The sequence below is a fragment of the Callithrix jacchus genome, chromosome 7 (assembly GCF_049354715.1).
Source record: "Callithrix jacchus isolate 240 chromosome 7, calJac240_pri, whole genome shotgun sequence".
NCBI classification, from domain to species: Eukaryota; Metazoa; Chordata; class Mammalia; order Primates; family Cebidae; genus Callithrix; species Callithrix jacchus.
Window position 1 is genome coordinate 23,871,983 of NC_133508.1, and position 18,230 is coordinate 23,890,212.

The 18,230-nt window shown below is 45.7% G+C and overlaps 1 protein-coding gene across 1 annotated transcript; it reads left to right on the forward strand.

Moving 5' to 3' along the window:
* The first annotated feature begins 12,917 nt into the window (after positions 1-12,917).
* Positions 12,918-15,968, forward strand: OTUD1 (OTU deubiquitinase 1). The gene has a single exon (XM_002750096.6). It carries the CDS (start codon positions 13,301-13,303, stop codon positions 14,741-14,743), a length of 1,443 nt encoding a protein of 480 aa, XP_002750142.1. The 5' UTR covers positions 12,918-13,300; the 3' UTR covers positions 14,744-15,968.
* The last annotated feature ends 2,262 nt before the right edge of the window (positions 15,969-18,230 follow it).

The following is an 18,230-nucleotide window of genomic DNA, read 5'->3' on the forward strand; positions in this document are numbered from 1 at the left end:
TGCAGGAGAATCACTTGAGCCCAGGAGTTCAAGACCAGCCTAGGCAACATAGTGAGACTTCATCTCAACACAAAATTTAAAAATTAGCTGGGTATGGTGCTGTGCACCTATAGTTCCAGCTACTCAGGAGGCTGAGGTGGGAGAGTCACTTGAGAGCCCACGAAGTTGAGGCTGCAGTGAGCCATGATTGTACCACTGCACTCTAGCCTAAGCAACTGAGTGAGACCCTGTTTCAGAAAGAGAGACAGGGAAAGAGAGAGAAAGAAAGAGATAATGTGAGTCAGAACCTCAAAACAGTGTACAAGCGGAACTCAAATCTAACAATTTTCACATTTAGCATAATGGGGATTTACTGTATTAAAACATTGGAGGAAACATAGTTTCTCCTTGAGATTTTCCAGGAACACATCTGGAGTGTCCATGCAGGTCACAGAGGTTACCATGGCATCTGTGGCACCGTCAGTCAGCCTAAAAGACCTTACATTCCTGTCTTTTCATATCAGTAATAGAAAGGAAAAAGAAATGAAGCATAGAGGGCAGTGGAGTATCAGAAAGGGCGGCAAAGAGGAGTGATGGGTCGATGGTTCTAAGGGCTTCTTCGAGCGCGATTGGGGGTGGCGTAGAAACCTAAACATGGGAAAGAATGTAGACTCCTGGGAGATTTCGGGGCAAGGGGTGATATTTGGGTTGTTAGAAGGAGCATTTGTACTGACTGGTTGGTTATTGCTTGTATATGATTTTGTAGGAATTGAGAGATTAATCAGAAAACACAGGGTCCAAATAAGAGAAGGAGAAAGATAGTATGAGAGGACTAGGGACTGGAAGAAGCCATGACTCCCAGTTAGCGTGTCCAGCCAATCCAGCCAGGTTTGATTCATTGATGGCATCACATACGACGCCAGACTGGTTTACAGAAGAAAAATTGGAAGTGCCATTTTCTGGCCATTTGGATTGAGGCCAGGCTGTGTTTCAGAGACATTTAGGTTTCAGTGGGGGTGACAGTTGAAGAGGTTTTAGGCTTTTTAGGACACAGCCTAGAGGTGAAGACTAAGGAATAGAGGGTGGAATATTGCCCCTGGCAAAGGAGATAAGTTTTAAGAAAAGGAGTAGAGAGGAGAAGAAGGAGTGAGCAGCGACCAGGGTTTTCAGTAGGCGTCCCTGACTGATTCCTGGGCTGCACTGTGGGTGAGTGACTGATTCCTGGGCTATAACATGGGTGAATGGTCAAGGCAGGTGTCCCCACAACTGACCAGACACCAAGGGAAGCGTCTTGTCTTCCTGAGTCTGTGACCAGTGTCAGAGTTTTTGAGCGAGAGGGAGAGACTTGTCTCCTCCACCTCCATACAATTAGAGTGTCTCTTCATCTCTACTACAAAAAGAAAGATTTAAAGGGAAAGAGAGAGAAAGAGGGAGAGACTTGTTTCCTTGGGATTTGAAGGAAAAGAGAGGGGGGAGAGACTTGTCTCCTGTTCTCTAAAGGAAAAGAGAGAGAAAGAGGGGGAGACTGCTTACCCGATCTGAAGCTGGTGGAGAGCTGTTCGGCACTCTGTAGAATTTGCCTGTTTTTTTTTGGGCAGCTAGGATAGGGGAAGAGATTTGGGCTTTGGAAGGGGATACACGATACCCCTTTGAGTATAGATGCTGAAGAAGCAGGAGGGTAAATGAAAAGGCCATATTGCCATAGACAGGTGATAACAGGCTTTTTAGGGCTTTTAAAGCCTGTTGCAGAATGTGGTACTGGTGCTGGGCGGGGTAAGGTTTTAAGGGGATGATGAGGGGTGAATGACTTATAGCAATGGATGGGGAGGTGGTGTCCCCACCCTAGGGTTAAGGAAGGGGGACATACAGGGAGCTATTGAGGGAGGTGCGGGTTCGGGGAGGAGGGCAGCAGTGAGGTGTGGCTGTAGCCCAGGAACAGTCAAGGAGGCAGACAATTTTGCTAGGATATCCCAGCTTAACAGGGGAACTGGACAAGGGGTGATAAGGAAAGAAGGTGGAAAGGAGTGCTAGCCTAACTGACACCAGACTTGGGAGTTGTGAGAGCCCTGCAGGCCTTGCCATCAATTCCCACAACAGCTTTGGAGGCCAAGGAGACGGGTCCTTGAAAAGAAGGCAGCATGGAGTGGGTGCCTCTGTGATGATTAAGAAGGGAATGGACTTACTCTTCACCATAAGAGTTACCTGAAGCTCAGCATCCGTGATGGCCCAGGGGGCTTCCAAGGTGTTTGGGCAGCGTCGGTCTTCAGCCACCAAGCCAAGGAGCGGCGGTGTGAGTCGAATGGCTGGACCTCCAGTGGGGTCCCACACAGATGAGGCAGGGCTTAGGCGGAATCCCAGGCTGCAGGCATTCCTTGGTCCAGTGGCCAGGTTTTCAGCATCTGAAGCAAGGCTTTGGGGGAGGAGGTCCTGAAGAGAAGCCTGGATGCTGTGGATTTGGTGGTCTGAAACTTCTGTGAGCGCGGGGGTCTGTCTAATAGCGGAAGCTAGCGTTTGCAATTGTGAAACACACAGCCGCTTGGCAGCTTCTTCTCAGTCATTAAACACCTTAAAGGTGAGGTTGATTAGTTCCTGCTGTGGGGTTTGAGGGTCAGATTTTAATTTCTGTAGCACTGTTAATGATAGGGGCTGACTGGGTGATAAAATGCAGAGGTGAGAAGAGAAGTAAGGCTGGCATTTAAGTCACTCCAGGTGATATTATAGGACAGGGTTAAGTATTGGAGGATCTGATGAAAAGGAGCCTAACCATTGGCTGATTTGGGAAAGGTCAGATAAAGAGAAAGGATCCTGCACCCTATCTATGCTTTTGACTTCAGCCACCTCTTGAATGGGGAAATTGTAGGCAGGGGTGCAGGAGGTAAGGATGGGACTAAATTGTAAGCCACACTGGGTGTGAGGTGGGAGGTGACAGAAAGGGCATAAGGAAGTGGGTTGTGGGCAGAGAAAGGAGGAAGGCTGGGGGTGGGGGTGGGACCTGATTCGGACAGGTGTGGAGGAGAAAGGTTGGAAGGGTCAATGGACAAGGAGGATTCTAGGTTACTAGCAAAGGCAGGAGGGGGTGGACAGAAGGGAGAGAAGAAGCAGAGATTAGGAAGGGATTAGACTGTAAAAAAAAAAAAAAAGGCCTGGATGTAGGGAATTTCAGACCATTTGCCCGTTTTAGCACAAAAGTGAAATAGAAGTTTCTGTCCTGCAAGATAGAAAAATCGAAGGCACCATTTTCTAGCCATGTAGAGCCATTGGCCAGCTTATATTGTAGCCTAGTGGTGTTGGAAAAGAATATAAGATGCTTAGGTTTTAGGTCAGGTGGTAGCTGGAGGGGTTTGAGATTTTTCAGAACGCAGGCTAAGGGTGAGGAGGGAGGAATAGAGGGTGGGAAATTGCCCAGCTTAAGAAAAGCGGTGGAGACAAGGAAGGTGAATACACGACCAAGCACCTTAGCAGGCATCCCAGACTAAACCTTGGTTGGAACCTGGGGTGAATCGGTCAAAGGGGTGTCACCCGCATTGATCCGTCACCTCTGAGTGCGAGTGAGTGACCAGAGCAGACATCTCCACAATGATCAGTCACCAAGGGAAGACTGTCTTTCCTGTTCTGTGACCTACACAGGATTTTTTCCATCATGAACCTCAAGGAAAGTCTTGTCTTCCTAGTCTCCAGTGAAAGGGAGAGGAAAATGAAACTGATAGGAGAAGGAAGTTGACAAGTAGTGAGAAGCGCTAAAGAAGGGAGCTGAAGCAAACCGCTGGTCTGATCTGAGGATGGTGAGTGGATGCATGGGCTGGTCTGATGAACCTAGGTCATAGGTAGGTCTCTTCATGGAGGGAGCACGAAAAGAGGGATGGGGGTTTTGTCTCCCATAGGAATTCCCCCATCCTGGATTTCCGGCATCAAATGTTAAAACGCTCACTCAGAATGAGGAGACCCCCAATCAGGCGTGTGAGCAATGTGGCTGTTTATTTACCTGGGTGCAGGAGGGCTGAGGTCAAAAAGGGCGTCAGTAAAGGGCTGTGGGATAGGAGTTGGTTTTTTTTTTTGGAGACAGTTTTCACCATGTTGGCCAGGATGCTCTTAATCTCCTGGCCTCAGGTAATCCACCCGCCTCAGCCTCCCAAAGTCCTGGGATTACAGGCATGAGCCACCACGCCCGGCCTTAGGAGTTGGTTTTATAGGGTTAGGGTGGGCAGTGGAAAGTTACAGTTTAGGGCGGTTTTTTTGCAAGCTGGGAGGGGGTCGCAGGGTGTGGAGTCACGAGGTTGACCAAGGTTGGTTACAAAGTCCAATGGCCTTATCAATTAGGGCGGGAATAAGGAACAATAGAGAATGTCTCAAAGGAGGCCTTGCAGGGGTCGGTTATTTCTTCTTTCATGGTCTTCCAGGAATGCATCTGGAGTGGCGGTGCAGGTCACAGAGGTTACCATGGCACCCATGGCACCATCAGTCAGCCTAAAAGACCTAACATTAATTAAGTAATGAAAAAAGCATAGTGCAGAGAAAATATGTACCATATAATCCTGTAACGCCAAATTTTTGCTCATATGTATGTGACATATACAATCTATATATGTATATTAAAAACTCTGAAAATATATACAGTAAATGTTAACTGTAGTTACCACTGGAGTAGGAGATGAGGGGAAATGGGATGGGATGTAAGGAATTTCACTTCTATTTTTACATGTGTGCATTACTTTAATTTTTTAAACGTACTTCTTTTATGAAATAAAAAGCAATATTAAAGTAACTTAACATCTCTTCTCTTGTTTCTTCTTTTTCTTTCATTTTCTATTTTTTGGTCACCCAGGCTGGAGTGCAGTGGCATAATCACAGTTCACTGCAGCCTCGACCTTTTGCATTCAAGCAGTCCTCAGCCTATGAGTAGCTGGGACTACAGGCATTCATCAGCATGCCCAGATAATTTTTGTATTTTTTGTGTAAGGGTTATGGCCAAGTTTAAAATGAGGAAACTGAGGCCAGTATAAGAAAATTAAATGCCAATTTATTCAGCTCCCAGGTGAGGTTCTATGGTCTGGGGAAAGGTGGCCAGAGAAGTCACGCTGACTTCCTGGGGCATGGGGTTTTTACCGCTATGAGGAAGGAGCAACAGCTGGGTGCTCTGATTAGCTCCAGGGGAGCAGGATTGGGATGGGACAGGCCTCTATTGGTTGGCGGGTTGTTGGGTGGGTTTTCTGGTGTGAGAGCCGGCCAGGGTTGCATCAGCCAGAGCCTTCCAGGGGAGCCATGCGGCAGAGCTAGGTGTCGAGTGCAGGGCCTGGTGCCGGGTGCAGAGTCAGGTGCTGAGTGCAGAGGTGGGTGTGTCTGGCCTCCCGGCTAGGCAATCAGCCTTACATTTTGTATAGATGGGATTTTGCCGTGTTACCCAGGGTCTTGAATTCCTGGTCTCAAGCAGTCCTTTCCCCTCGGCCTCCCAAAGTGCTGGAATTACAGGTGTGAGCCACTGTGCCCCATCCTCTTTTTTCATTTCCTTAAGTCTTGGCAAAATGGTTTTATAATAGCTGGGCATTTTTACAATTGAGCTCTTAGTCAAGAAGGGTGCGTTTTTCAGTCTGGCCTTCTACCCATGTAGAAGGAGGGTAGGACGTGGCTGTTCCCTACTCCCCACAGAAACACCCTTATGGTCTCTAGGAGGGGTAAGTCATATTGTTACCACGTTCACTTATTTACAGACATTTAGCTAGTAGGTAAACATTACAAAGATTGTGGATTTTTAAAATGTTGTCACACAAACGGCAGAGGTATGTTAGAAACACCCTTGGTAACAGATTTCTGAATTTACTGCAGTTATGCAAGGTCTGTGCGTGCAGATTTCTTGTTTTTCCTACTTTATGTTTAACTCTTTACAAACAAGGGACATATAATTCTATTTCTATTTATCCCTCTGCAGGCCTAGTCACTTATAGCAGACCTATCATCGTATTGGTTGAGGCAACTAGAAGCAGGCAGCAGAGCACAGAACAAAATAGTTCTAGTAACTACTGTTCTCCTTTAACAGAAATTCACTGAATCCAGAGAACACCTGAGGTTTTGGGGCTCCTCCCTCCCATCATACACTGGAGTGATTCAAGATCGTGTATGGGAAATGATCATTCTATTTACACTATGTCATTTAAACCTTCCTGTTGAGGAACAGTCTTGACTTCTCTCAACAGTCGATTGGATCCACAGGATGAAAAATGCCAATGTGTGAGTAGAGATTCGAACCCTATTGCTAAACACTAGATGACCCCTTAGGCTATTTATCAAAAGGATCTGCACCTTTTCTAAGCCTAAACTCAAGAGTCAATGATTACTCATATGCCACAGTCTTTTCTCCATACTTTGTCCTATTTTTTTTTCTCCTACAAAAACCAAACACCTTAGCCCAGCATAGTCATGCATGCCTGTAGTCCCAGCTACTTAGGAGGCTGAGTTGGGAAGATTACCAGAGCCCGGAAGGTGGAGATTACAGTGAACCGAGATTGTGCCACTGCACTCCAGCCTGGATGACAGAGTGAGACCATCTATTTTAAAATAATAATAATAATAAAAAAATACTAGGCCAGGCGCAGTGACTCGAGCCTGTAATCTCAGCACTTTGGGAGGCCGAGGTAGTCTGTTCACCTGATGTCAGAAGTTTGAGACCATCCTGGCCAACATGATGAAAGCTCGTCTCTACTAAAAATACAAAAATTAGGCAGGCATGCTGGCGGGTGCCTATAATCCCAGCTACTTGGAAGGCTGAAACAGGAGAATTGCTTGAACCCAGGAGGCGGAGGTGGCAGTGAGCCAAGATCACGCTATTGCTCTCCAGCCTGGGCAACAAGAGCAAAACTCTGTCTTAAAAAAAAAAAAAAAAAAAAAAAAAAAAAAGAAAGTATATATGTGTGTATATACAATTATACAATTGTATATATAATTGTAAAATGCCCAGCTATTATAAAACTATTTTGCCAAGACTTAAGGAAATGGAAAAAGAGGACTGGGCACAGTGGCTCACGCCTGTGATTCCAGCACTTTGGGAGGCAAAGAGGGGAGGATTTCTTGAGACTGGAATTCAAGACCAGCCTGGGCAACATGGCAAAATCCCATCTGTATATATACACACATCTATGTTTGTGTGTGTGTATATATATATACAAGTATACATATATTTGTGTATATAGATATATATATACGTATGTGTGTATATAGATATATATATACATATGTGTGTATATAGATATATGTGTCTATATAGATATATATGGGTATATATATATGTATATAGATATGAGTGTGTGTGTGTATATATACATATTTATATATGAAATAAAACCCAAATGCCTACTGATTATTTGATCTAGTTATCATATATTGATTTAAAGTTTCTGGAGTTAAGAGGTCTTTACATAATAGAATTTTCAGTGATTCCCTTCTTTAATGTTCAGTTATGTAAGTAATACATAAATACAATTTCAGAAGAGCCAGAGGTTTAAATAATTAAGAGTAGTTTTCACTTCTGCCTGGTAATTTCACTTCCAGCTGGTGACACGTTAGCCTGGATAGATGAGCTGGAGAAAGAATATTGAGGCGTCTGCATGACATGATGCTCTTTATTTATTTATTTTTTCACTTTAAAGTGTTTCAATAGAATACAAAGAATGAATATATATCAACTCCACACATCACTTTCCAAGATGCTCGCCTTTATTACCGAGGTTCCATTTTTATTTGACAACATTCAGAAAATATTTATTGAGAGGCTGCTATGTTCTAGGCACTTTTCAGAATTTCATAGAAGCATATATAGAACCAACCAAACTAAAAATATGACATATCTGTGTACAATTTCCACATGGTTTGTGGAGTGCTCAATAAACGTTTGCTTTACAAAATGTAAAAGTATTTTTTATATCATGAAGATTACACAAAAAGTTTATAAGAAACAAAATTATAAATTCAAATAGGATTTCTACTAGTCTAGCCCCTTAAATATCCATTTCATCTGGGCATGAATGATTTAGCTTCAGTATGATTCAGCTCATTTATATCATTTAATCAATTACATTTAAACTATCATATAGAGTACCGTGAATTTGTCAGAAGAAAATAATTGAGATATATAACATGTTGCCCATGATTTATGCAATAATATCCCAAAGAAAGTATTGTTGCTACTGAGACATTTATAGTTAAAATATATTTTTTTATCTCAAGCCATGAGCATAGTACCTGGCTCATGGTAGCATTTTTAGAAATAGCTTTTATTTAGATATGATTTACATACCATAGAATTCATTCTTCCTTAAAATGTACAATTCAGTGCTTTTTAGTATATCCACAGAGTTGTGCAACCATCACCATAACTTTTTTTTTTTTTTAAGAGACAGGGTCTTGCTCTGTCACCTGGGCTGGAAGGCAGTGGCAGGATGGTAGCTTACTGCAATCTCAGAATCTCAAAGTCCTGGGCTCAAGTGGTCCTCCAGCCTCAGCCTCTTGAATAGCTGGGACTCCAAGTGCACACTACCATGTTCAGCTAATTTTTTTTCTTTCTTCTTTGGTAGAGATGGAGTCTTGAATGTTGTGCAGGCTGGTCTCAAACTCCTGGGCTCAAGCCTCAGCCTCCCAAAGTGCTGGGATTACAAGCATGAACCACCTTGCCCTACCATAACCTATTTTCTTTTCTTTTTTTTTTTCCTCTCTTTTTTTGTTGAGGTAGGGTCTTCTCTGTCACCCAGGCTGGAGTGCAGTGGCACAATCACAGCTCACTGCAGTCTTGAATGGATCCTCTCACCTCAGCCTCCCAGGCATCTGAGACTACAGGCATTTGCCACCATGCCTGGCTAACTTCTGTATTTTTTTGTAGGGATGGGGTTTTGCCATGTTGCCCATGCTGGTCTCGAATTCCTGGGCTCAAGTGATCTACCCACCTTGGCCTTCCAAACTGCTAGGATTATAAGTGTGTGCCCCTAGCCCCGCCATAAGCTATTTTCAAACCATTTTCTTCACTCCAAAAGAAACCCATACCCATTGGTAGTCACTCCACATTCCCTCCTCACCTCAGCCCCTGCCGACCACTATTTTCTCTATGGATTTGTCTATTCTAGACATTTCATATAACTAGAATTATACAGTTTCTTCACTTAACATGTTTTGAAAATTCATCCATGTTGTAGCATTTGTATTCATTTTGTTCATGGCTGAATAATATTCCATTGTCTGAATATATCACACTTGATACATCCAGTCATCACTTGATGGATATGTGGGTAGCTTTTAGTCTTTGTATATGATGAATAAAACTACTGTGAACATTGATATACAAGTTTTTTTTTTTTTTTTTTTTTTGAGATGGAGTCTTGCTTTGTCACCCAGGCTGGAGTACAGTGGCATGATCACTGCAACCTCTGCCTCCCAGGCTGAAGCAGTTCTCTGCCTCACCCTCCCGAGTAGCTGGGATTACAGGTACCTGCAATCATGCCCAGCTAATTTTGGTACTTTTAGTAGAGACGGGGTATCACCATCTTGGCCAAGCTGGTCTTGAACTCCTAACCTCGTGATCCACCCGCCTCGGCCTCCCAAAGTGCTGGGATTACAGGTGTGAGCCACTGCCCCCATCCAACATACACGTTTTTGTATGGAGACATGTTCTTATTTTTCTTGGTCATGTATCTAAGAGTGGAATTACTGGATCATACGGTAACTCTATGTATAACACGTTGAGGATTGCTAAGTTGTTTAAACAGGGTCTGCTTCATTTTACAATCCCACAGGCAACCTATGAAGACTTTAATTTCTTCGCATTTTCTCCAACACTTGCTACCATCTGTCTGTCTTTTTTCTTTTCCCCTTGATACAGGGCCTTATTTTATCACCCACGCTGGAGTACAATGGTGTGATCATGGCTCTCTGCAACCTCAAAATCTTGCGCTCAAGCAATTCTTCCCCCTCAGCCTCCCAAGTAGCTGGGACTACAGGCATGTACCACCATGCCAGGCTTTTTTTTTTTTTTTTGTAGAGACAGGGTCTTGCCATATTGCTTAGGCTGGTCTTAAACTTCTGGGCTCAAGTAATCTTGCTGCCTCAGCCTCCCAAAGTGCTGGGATTATATACATGAGCCATGGCTCCTGGGAAATTTTTCCCCGCTTAATTGGATGTATTTAATGTTTATCTACAGACATAGAATTCAGCTTCCTTGCACAGTGTTTTCTTAAAAATCTCATTTATAGTCTTCCCATGTTTTAATGTAGAGTGCATAGCAAAAACTTTACTAGTAATTCTGTGCTAGGTTTTGGGATCCTTCTGAGGAGCTTACAGTTGAGCAAGGGAAAACATAAACCATGCGAATAACAACAACTCACCTCCTTAAAACTTATACTCTTCAATCGTTCTGATCATGTAATGATTTTTCATGCATATTAATTTTAATTACATAATTACATTATAGATAATTATGTGAACTCATGAGAAATCAGATTTGCCTCCTTAATCTCTTTGCTATCACCTGCAAGGCTTTGTCTTCTCTTAGCTTCCAAGGGCAGTTTCAAAGTTGACATCATGTCTGCTTTAGAAGGTTTCCTATAGGATCACCTCCTCCAGGAAGCCTTTCCACATTGAGATACAGAGTGAACACGGATTCCTACCGCCAGTATGCAGTCTTGCATAGTCCACTGCCCCAGACAAACTAAAAAGATTTTTTTAAATGCCTTCCTATGTTTGTTTTGAATCTTCATCTCTTTGCTTTTGTCCTTTGCTAACTGGGTACATCACAGGTAGTGTGTCTTTCGTTGACCTTGTGTTTGTTGTTTTTGTTTTTTTCCTGCATTTACCCCAACCTGTTGAAACCTGTTCTTGCTTTAGGATTTAAATTCTAATATTTTCCTATCTCCCTTCAGGCTCCAGTTATGCTAGCCCTGCTAGGCGCACAGTGGGTATGGTAAATACTATTTGAGGATGGCCTTGTTAACAGTCTCGTCTTCTGTTTCAGAACACCAGCTACTGAAAGAGTTCAGTGTGAAGTGCTTCATGCGCAGAGCAATAGATGCCCAGCAAATCAGTGATGAAATCCAAGTATAGTAATTTCCTTTTTCTAATTAGCCACGAGAGCTTCAAGCTCCCAATGGGGTAGTTACCAGAATTTCAGAAGTTAAGACAGTCATTTACCTTCTTCTGAGTTAATTTACCTAAACAGCTGAAGTGACCTGAGCCGGGATCCTGCCAGTCATACTGCCCAAAGATAAGTAAAAGGCCTGGCTAGCGTCAAGGGACCTGGATAGAAATCTTGGCTTTGCCACTGTCTGAGACATCTTTAGAACTGGCTTTCCATCTACTCATTCACTTAGTAGATATGAATTAAGTCTAATTATGTGCCAGGCACTGTGTTAGAGGATGGAAATACAAAGAGCAAGACCAAGTCTCTCAATTCAAGGAATTCACATTCCACTGGAAAGGTGGGGGCAGGAGTACAGCTTACATCACCTACAGGTCCAGGTTCCCTATCTCTAAAATCTTAGGACAACCTCTAGGTTCAATTTTAATGTGTTGGGTCTGTTAAATTTAGCATTTGATCAAAGCTCAGAACAGAGCAAAAGTCTCCCACCACCTCTGGCTCTCCCTTACAAAGGCAGGCATTACAAAAAGACTCGGTAGAAGCATTTTCTTTAGTTTGTCTTGCCCTAGAATGCAGGTCACGACTTTCTCCACTGCTTTTGACCTCTGGCTAGCAATTGTACCTATTTTCAAAAGGCCCTAAGTGATAATGCTTTTGGTATTCTGAGAACGGCTGTTTATGAAAGGCTTCCTTGCTTTCGCCTAAGTCAGATATTTACCAGGTGGCATAGGTCAGAGGTGCAGAAAAGTTTGTTTTGTCTTAGCAGGGCAGGAGGATCCACTAGAGGACTCACTCTTAACAGGTGAGTCCAAGGAAGCGCCTACAAAAGACGCAGTGGTGAAACTAGCTGGGCACCTGTAATCCCTACCCAAGGCAAGGCTGAGGAAGGGGGATCGCTTGGACCCTGGAGGTCGAGGCATGATGGCGTCACTGCATTCAGCCTAGATGGCTAAGCAAGACCTTGCCTCAAAAAGAAAAAAAAAGGTAAAAGATGTGGTAGTGCCAGGCGTGGTGGCTTGGGCCTGTAATCAATCCTAACACTTTGGGAGGTTGAGGCGGGAAACAGCTTAAGGCCAGGAGTTCCATACCAGACTGGGCAACTGAAGTGAGGCCCTCGCCTTAAAAAAAAAATTAGCTGGGTGAGGTGGTGCACGCCTGTGGTTTCCAGCTACTCTGGAGGCTGAGGCTGGAAGATCGCTTGAGCCACGGGAGGTCAAGGGTGCAGTGGGCTCTGACTGAGCCACTGCACTACAGCCTGGGCGACAGAAGGGACCCTCATCTCTAAAAAAAATAAAGAAAAAAAGAAAAGAAGCAGTGGTGAACGCAAGCAGGTATGGTAGCCCAATACCATGGGGAGGCCAAACAGGCTTTAAGGCAGCATTCCGTCCTCCACACCCAGCCCGGAAGCTTTCCTGCCACACAAGCTTTCCAAGCATGCTAGCTCGCCCCAAGCAGCGCCCATCCCGCAGCATCCACTGCAGCCACCGCAGAGAGCGGCGCAGCTTAGAAACCCGTCCCCAGGTGGGGAAAACGGTCCGCGGGAGTCACGTGGGCGGGAGGCCCAGCCAGAAATCTCAAGACTGCGCAGGCCCCTGAGCCTCAGCGCCCCCGGCTCCGCCCCGCCCGCGCGCGAGTGCGCGCGCGCGCGCGGGGGACTACGCCCGTGACGTCGGCGGGGCACAGCGGAGCGGGACAGGAGGCGGGGCGCGGGCCGGAGTGGGTGGGGCGAGTCGGTGCTGCTGAATCGGGCGCCCGGACGAGTCGCGCATTCCAGCGGGGTCATGTGACGCGGCCGCGAGGCCTGAGGTAAACAACCGCGGCCCCGCCTCCCGGGCCTCCGCGCGCCCCGCGCTCCTCCTTGTCGGCGAGACGCGCTCTAGCGGGGTGGGTAGCTTCTTCCGAGAGTCCCCTGCGGCCGCCGCAGCAACTGCAGCGGGCAAGGCGCCCAGGGTCTGCAGGCCGAGCGCACCGGCAGGGGTCGAGCGCGCGTCCCGTCCCCGCCCTCCCCCCACGCTGTGGCGCAGCAGGAATTTGGCCGGGACCCGGGAGCTATTCGCGGCTGCTGACGCGCGGCGGCCGGCGACCGGGCGCTCATCTCTATTCTGGGGCCGTTTGGTCACCGCGCTCCGCCGGCCCCCTCCCCCGGGCCCGGAGGGTGTGTCCCCCGCTCGGGGGCTCGCCGCGCCTATAAGGGGCCGAGCGGCGGGCAGGGACATGCAGCTCTACAGCAGCGTCTGCACCCACTACCCCGCCGGGGCCCCGGGTCCCACGGCCGCAGCCCCCGCGCCGCCTGCAGCCACCGCCGCCGCCCCCTTCAAGGTCTCGCTGCAGCCCCCGGGAACCGCCGGCGCCGAGCCCGAGACCGGTGAGTGCCAGCCCGCCGCGGCCACAGAGCCCCGGGAAGCCGCCGCTGTCCCCGCCGCCAAGATGCCTGCCTTCTCCTCTTGCTTCGAAGTGGTGTCCGGGGCCACCGCGCCCGGATCCGCAGCCGCCGGCCCGCCCAGCGCGTCCTGCAAGCCGCCACTGCCGCCGCACTACACTTCCACCGCGCAGATCACCGTGCGGGCCCTGGGCGCCGACAGGCTCCTGCTGCACGGGCCCGAGCCCGCTCCCGGCGCCGCGGGCTCTGCGGCCGCCCCGCGCGGCCGCTGCCTCCTGCTGGCCCCGGCGCCCGCAGCCCCCATCCCGCCGCGACGGGGCTCTTCCGCCTGGCTCCTGGAGGAGCTGCTGCGGCCCGACTGCCCCGAGACGGGCTTGGAGGCGGCCCGGGAGGGGCCCGATCGGAACTTCCGACTGAGCGAGCACTGCCAGGCCCTGGCCGCTGCCAAGCATCGAGGCCTCGCGCCCACCCCGGGGAGTCCCGACGCCGGCCCCGGTCCGTGGGGCGAGGAGCACCTGGCGGAGAGGGGCCCCCGGGCCTGGGAGAGGGGCGGCGACCGCTGCGACGCGCCTGGCGGGAACGCGGCTCGGAGGCCCGACCCGGAGGCCGAGGTGTCTCCCGGCCGGAGCAGCGAGGCTGCCCCGAGCAGCGCGGTGGAGCCGGTGGTTGTCCCCAGGTCGGATCCCAGAGACGAGAAGCTGGCCCTGTACCTGGCCGAGGTGGAGAAGCAGGATAAATACCTGCGGCAGAGAAATAAGTATCGATTCCACATCATTCCCGACGGCAACTGCCTGTACCGAGCTGTCAGCAAGACTGTGTACGGCGACCAGAGCCTGCACCGAGAGCTGAGGGAGCAGACCGTGCACTACATCGCCGACCATCTCGACCACTTCAACCCCCTGATTGAGGGCGACGTAGGGGAGTTTCTCATCGCTGCTGCCCAAGACGGGGCATGGGCTGGGTACCCCGAGTTGCTGGCCATGGGGCAGATGCTGAATGTGAATATCCACTTAACTACTGGAGGGAGGCTGGAGAGCCCCACGGTGTCTACCATGATTCATTATTTGGGCCCAGAGGATTCCCTGAGGCCCAGTATTTGGCTCAGTTGGCTCAGTAACGGACACTATGATGCTGTATTTGATCACTCCTATCCTAACCCAGAGTACGACAACTGGTGCAAACAAACTCAAGTGCAGAGGAAACGCGATGAAGAACTTGCCAAATCTATGGCCATATCCCTGTCTAAAATGTATATTGAACAAAACGCATGCTCTTGAAGTGTCTCAAAACCTTAACACCCTGGGAAAATTGCATACATAACTTGTGTTTGGAGAATCACGTGAACTCTAATCAGGGTAATAGCACTTTCAAACTTCCTAGTAGATTTTACTGTAGGTGTAATGCCTTAATCATCTTTTTGAATGTTTTCTCAGAGCTGAAGGTTGCTGGGCACCCAAATGATGTTTCATGATAGCTTAGGGTGATTTTACTGCTATTTATAATTTGCTGTATAAAGTGAGCACTACTTAATTTGCAAGCTGTTTTCTCACAGTGTAAATTTGTTCATTCCTGGTAGTCTATTTTCTATAAAAATGTATTTTTGCACAACATTTTTAAAAACTGGTGTACCTTCATCTATGACGTGTCCCATTTTGACAGCTTTCAAGCATAAATCCAGAGAAGTGCTTTATATGAAATGTATTATTTTGAACAGAGTTTGTGATTTGGTAGTTCTTACGTTGTTGAAATTTGATTTTCACAATTCTTAGATAATTATTTCAGATGGATATTGATGTATTCTTGTTACCAAGTGTTTGGCCCATTCCATTTTGATGAAACAAATCTGTTCTGTTGGAAATAATTATTTTTCTAGAAATGGTGAATCTTTTAAAGAGAAATACTTAACAGAAGGTTGTGGGAAGGTTTTTTTTCTTCTTTTAAGGGATAGTACCAGGTCTTACTTGAATGAAAGTCTGATATTTGCCGATGACAGAGTGATTATTCTGTACCCTGGTTAATGTGTAAATTGTCTGGTGCTCTCAGTTTTATTTACATTTGTCACTTTGTTATAAGAGAATCTAACTTGGTATAAAATTTTGTGACAAGATAAGCCTCCTGCTTTATATAACTTCTTGGATCCAGCTAAGAGATTTATAAACTAATGTCATAAATGTCTGGAGCCAACCTTGGCAGTTATAGCAGGAGAACACTGTCTTAGTATTTCTTTTACATTCTTTCAAAAGGCAAAAAAGGATTGCCCTGTATTAACTTAGAAATGTCTGTAAACAGAGCTTGTGTGGTTTGCTGGGTCAAACAATGTTTCCCACTTAAAATCTATCTCATTGCCACTTTAACTACTTTTAGTCATATTTATTAAGTAATGCAGTTTGTACTTTTTTATTTTGTAACATTTTGTGATTTTTTTGTACAAAACTGTATTTGTACAATAGAGCAATTCCCAGCTGATGGAATGAATGAATAAAATGCAAAATTATACTTTTACAGTGCTTTCATGGATAGTGTTTTTTAAATTCTGATTCTTGAAGGAAACTTTCTTACACATGTGCATATACACAGTTCTTTTTTTCCATAAAGATGCCACAGCAATAGAGAAGTTTCCTAAATTCTCACATGAAGAGGACAGGCTAATCATGAGTAATTTCAAAGGATGAGTCTGAATAAAATATAATTTAAAGGTGGAGTAATCCAAGAAATTGCTCTCATTATTTCTAATTATAATTCCTGTTTACAATTCTAGCTGTACCTATTGGCTAATGAAAAAGGAAGTGCAAGTTTTGTGTCAGCCAGCAGCATGTCTAATTAAATGTCATATTTTTGTATTCCACTCTCAGTATAGATTTTAACGGATAAAAGAGTAACCAAAGAGATGCACTCATTTTTGTCTAGTCTGGCCTCTTGAGACCATGGGAATCTGTTTTAAGATGTTGAGAAGGGCGTCGTTTAAATACGTGTGTTCAGCCACCTCAAATTAGTGTGTTGAATTTGGGGTCTTGGGGAAATGATTGGAAGAGGTTGCGCTTTTGGGGAAGTGATTCAAGTCATGAGCACTCTGCCTTTGTGAATGAATTAGTGCCTTTTATAAAAAGGGCTGGAAGAAACTAGCTTAGGCCCATTTTACTGTTTTGCTGTTCTGCCACAGGAGGACATCTAGATAGTGTCATCTGTGAGGAAGGGACCTTTACCTGATGTGGAATCTGCCAGCGCCTTGATCTTGGACTTCCAGCCTCCAGACTGTGAGAAATTTCTGTTCTTTATAAATTACAGGTATTTTGTCGCAGCAGCACGCGTGGGCTAAGTTGGCGCGCCCCTGTGCATAATGTTGGGGTATGTTTACTGCAGAATAAAAGCAGCTGTTTTGGATATTTTACTTTTCAGTTGGTCGTTTAGATATCACAGTCATAGACACAACTGAACTTGAGTTCATTGGTTAACCACGTGTTTGGAAGGATGCCATTGAATATCAAGGAAAGAATTCGTCAAAGGTTTAAATGTTTGCTAATCACAGATCTCTGGATTTTTGTGTAGGTAAGTTTTGCTTTGTGGTATCACTAATTTGGAAAGAAAGGAATTCTGTTATTTGAATTACTTGGCTACTCCTTTTCTCCACTTTATTTAGAGCTGTATTAAATTTGGAGGTACTTAAAATTTATAGAAGAATAAGTAGAATACACAAAAATTTCTAAAAGCATTCTGTAAGCCTATTACTGTTTTGATGGGTTCCTGTGTGTTCTGTCATTTTCAAATTAGGATTCCAAGTCCTTGTTTCTTTTTCTTTTTTGTTTTTTTTCTTAAAATAGGGTCTGCCTCTGTCACCCAGGCTGGAGTGCAGTGGCACGGTCATGGCTCACTGCAGCCTCAACCTCAGGGCTCAAGTGATTATCCCACTGCAGCCTCCTGAGTAGCTGGGACTACAATAGGCATGCACCATCACATCCAGCTAATTTTTTTGATTTTTAGTAGAGATGAGGTCTCACTATGTTACCCAGGCTGGTCTCAAATTCCTGAGCTTAAGTGATCCTCTTGCCTCAGCCTCCCAGAGTATTGTGATTACAGGCATAAGTCACCATGCCCAGTCCTGTTTTTAAATTTAATTTAATTATTAAATTTTGTTTATGTTTTTGAGACTGTGTTGTCTTGTCCCCCAGGCTGGAGTGCAATGGCACAATCATGGCTCACTGCAGCTTCTGCCTCTGGGCTCAAGTTATCCTTGGCTACTGAGTAGCTGGGACTCTAGGTGTGTACTACCATGCTCAGCTAATTTTTTATTTTTCATAGAGATGGTGGTTTCCCTGTGTTGCCCAGGCTGGTCTTGAACTCCTCAGGTGATCCTCCCACCTCAGACTCCCAAAGTGTTGGAATTACAGGTGTGAATCACCACACTCAGCCTTGAAAAAAAAAATCTGGAGATAATTTTATTACTCTGTTCAAGTTTATCTTACATGCTTTTTCTCTTCCTAAAAGAAAGTTAAACTTTTACAAATTTTTTCCAAGTTTTACATTTTGAGAATCATTAGCACTTTACCATGATGTTCAGTGCTCATGTGGAAGAAAGGCAGTAAGGAAGAAAAACAGATTGTACACCTTTGGACATTTGATAATTTGATATGTAGGTAAATGTACTAGATAAATTCAAGTATGTAGCACGTTCACATTAAATAGACAGTTATTTGTTGTATCCTAAATTCAGACCTCTTTTTTTTTTTACATCCCTAGAGTGTCTATAACTATCTCAAAGAGGCACCA

What these genes read in the sequence shown, in the direction of transcription:
- OTUD1 (XM_002750096.6), top strand. Translation starts at nt 13,301, where the DNA reads ATGCAGCTCTACAGCAGCGTCTGCACCCACTACCCCGCCGGGGCCCCG.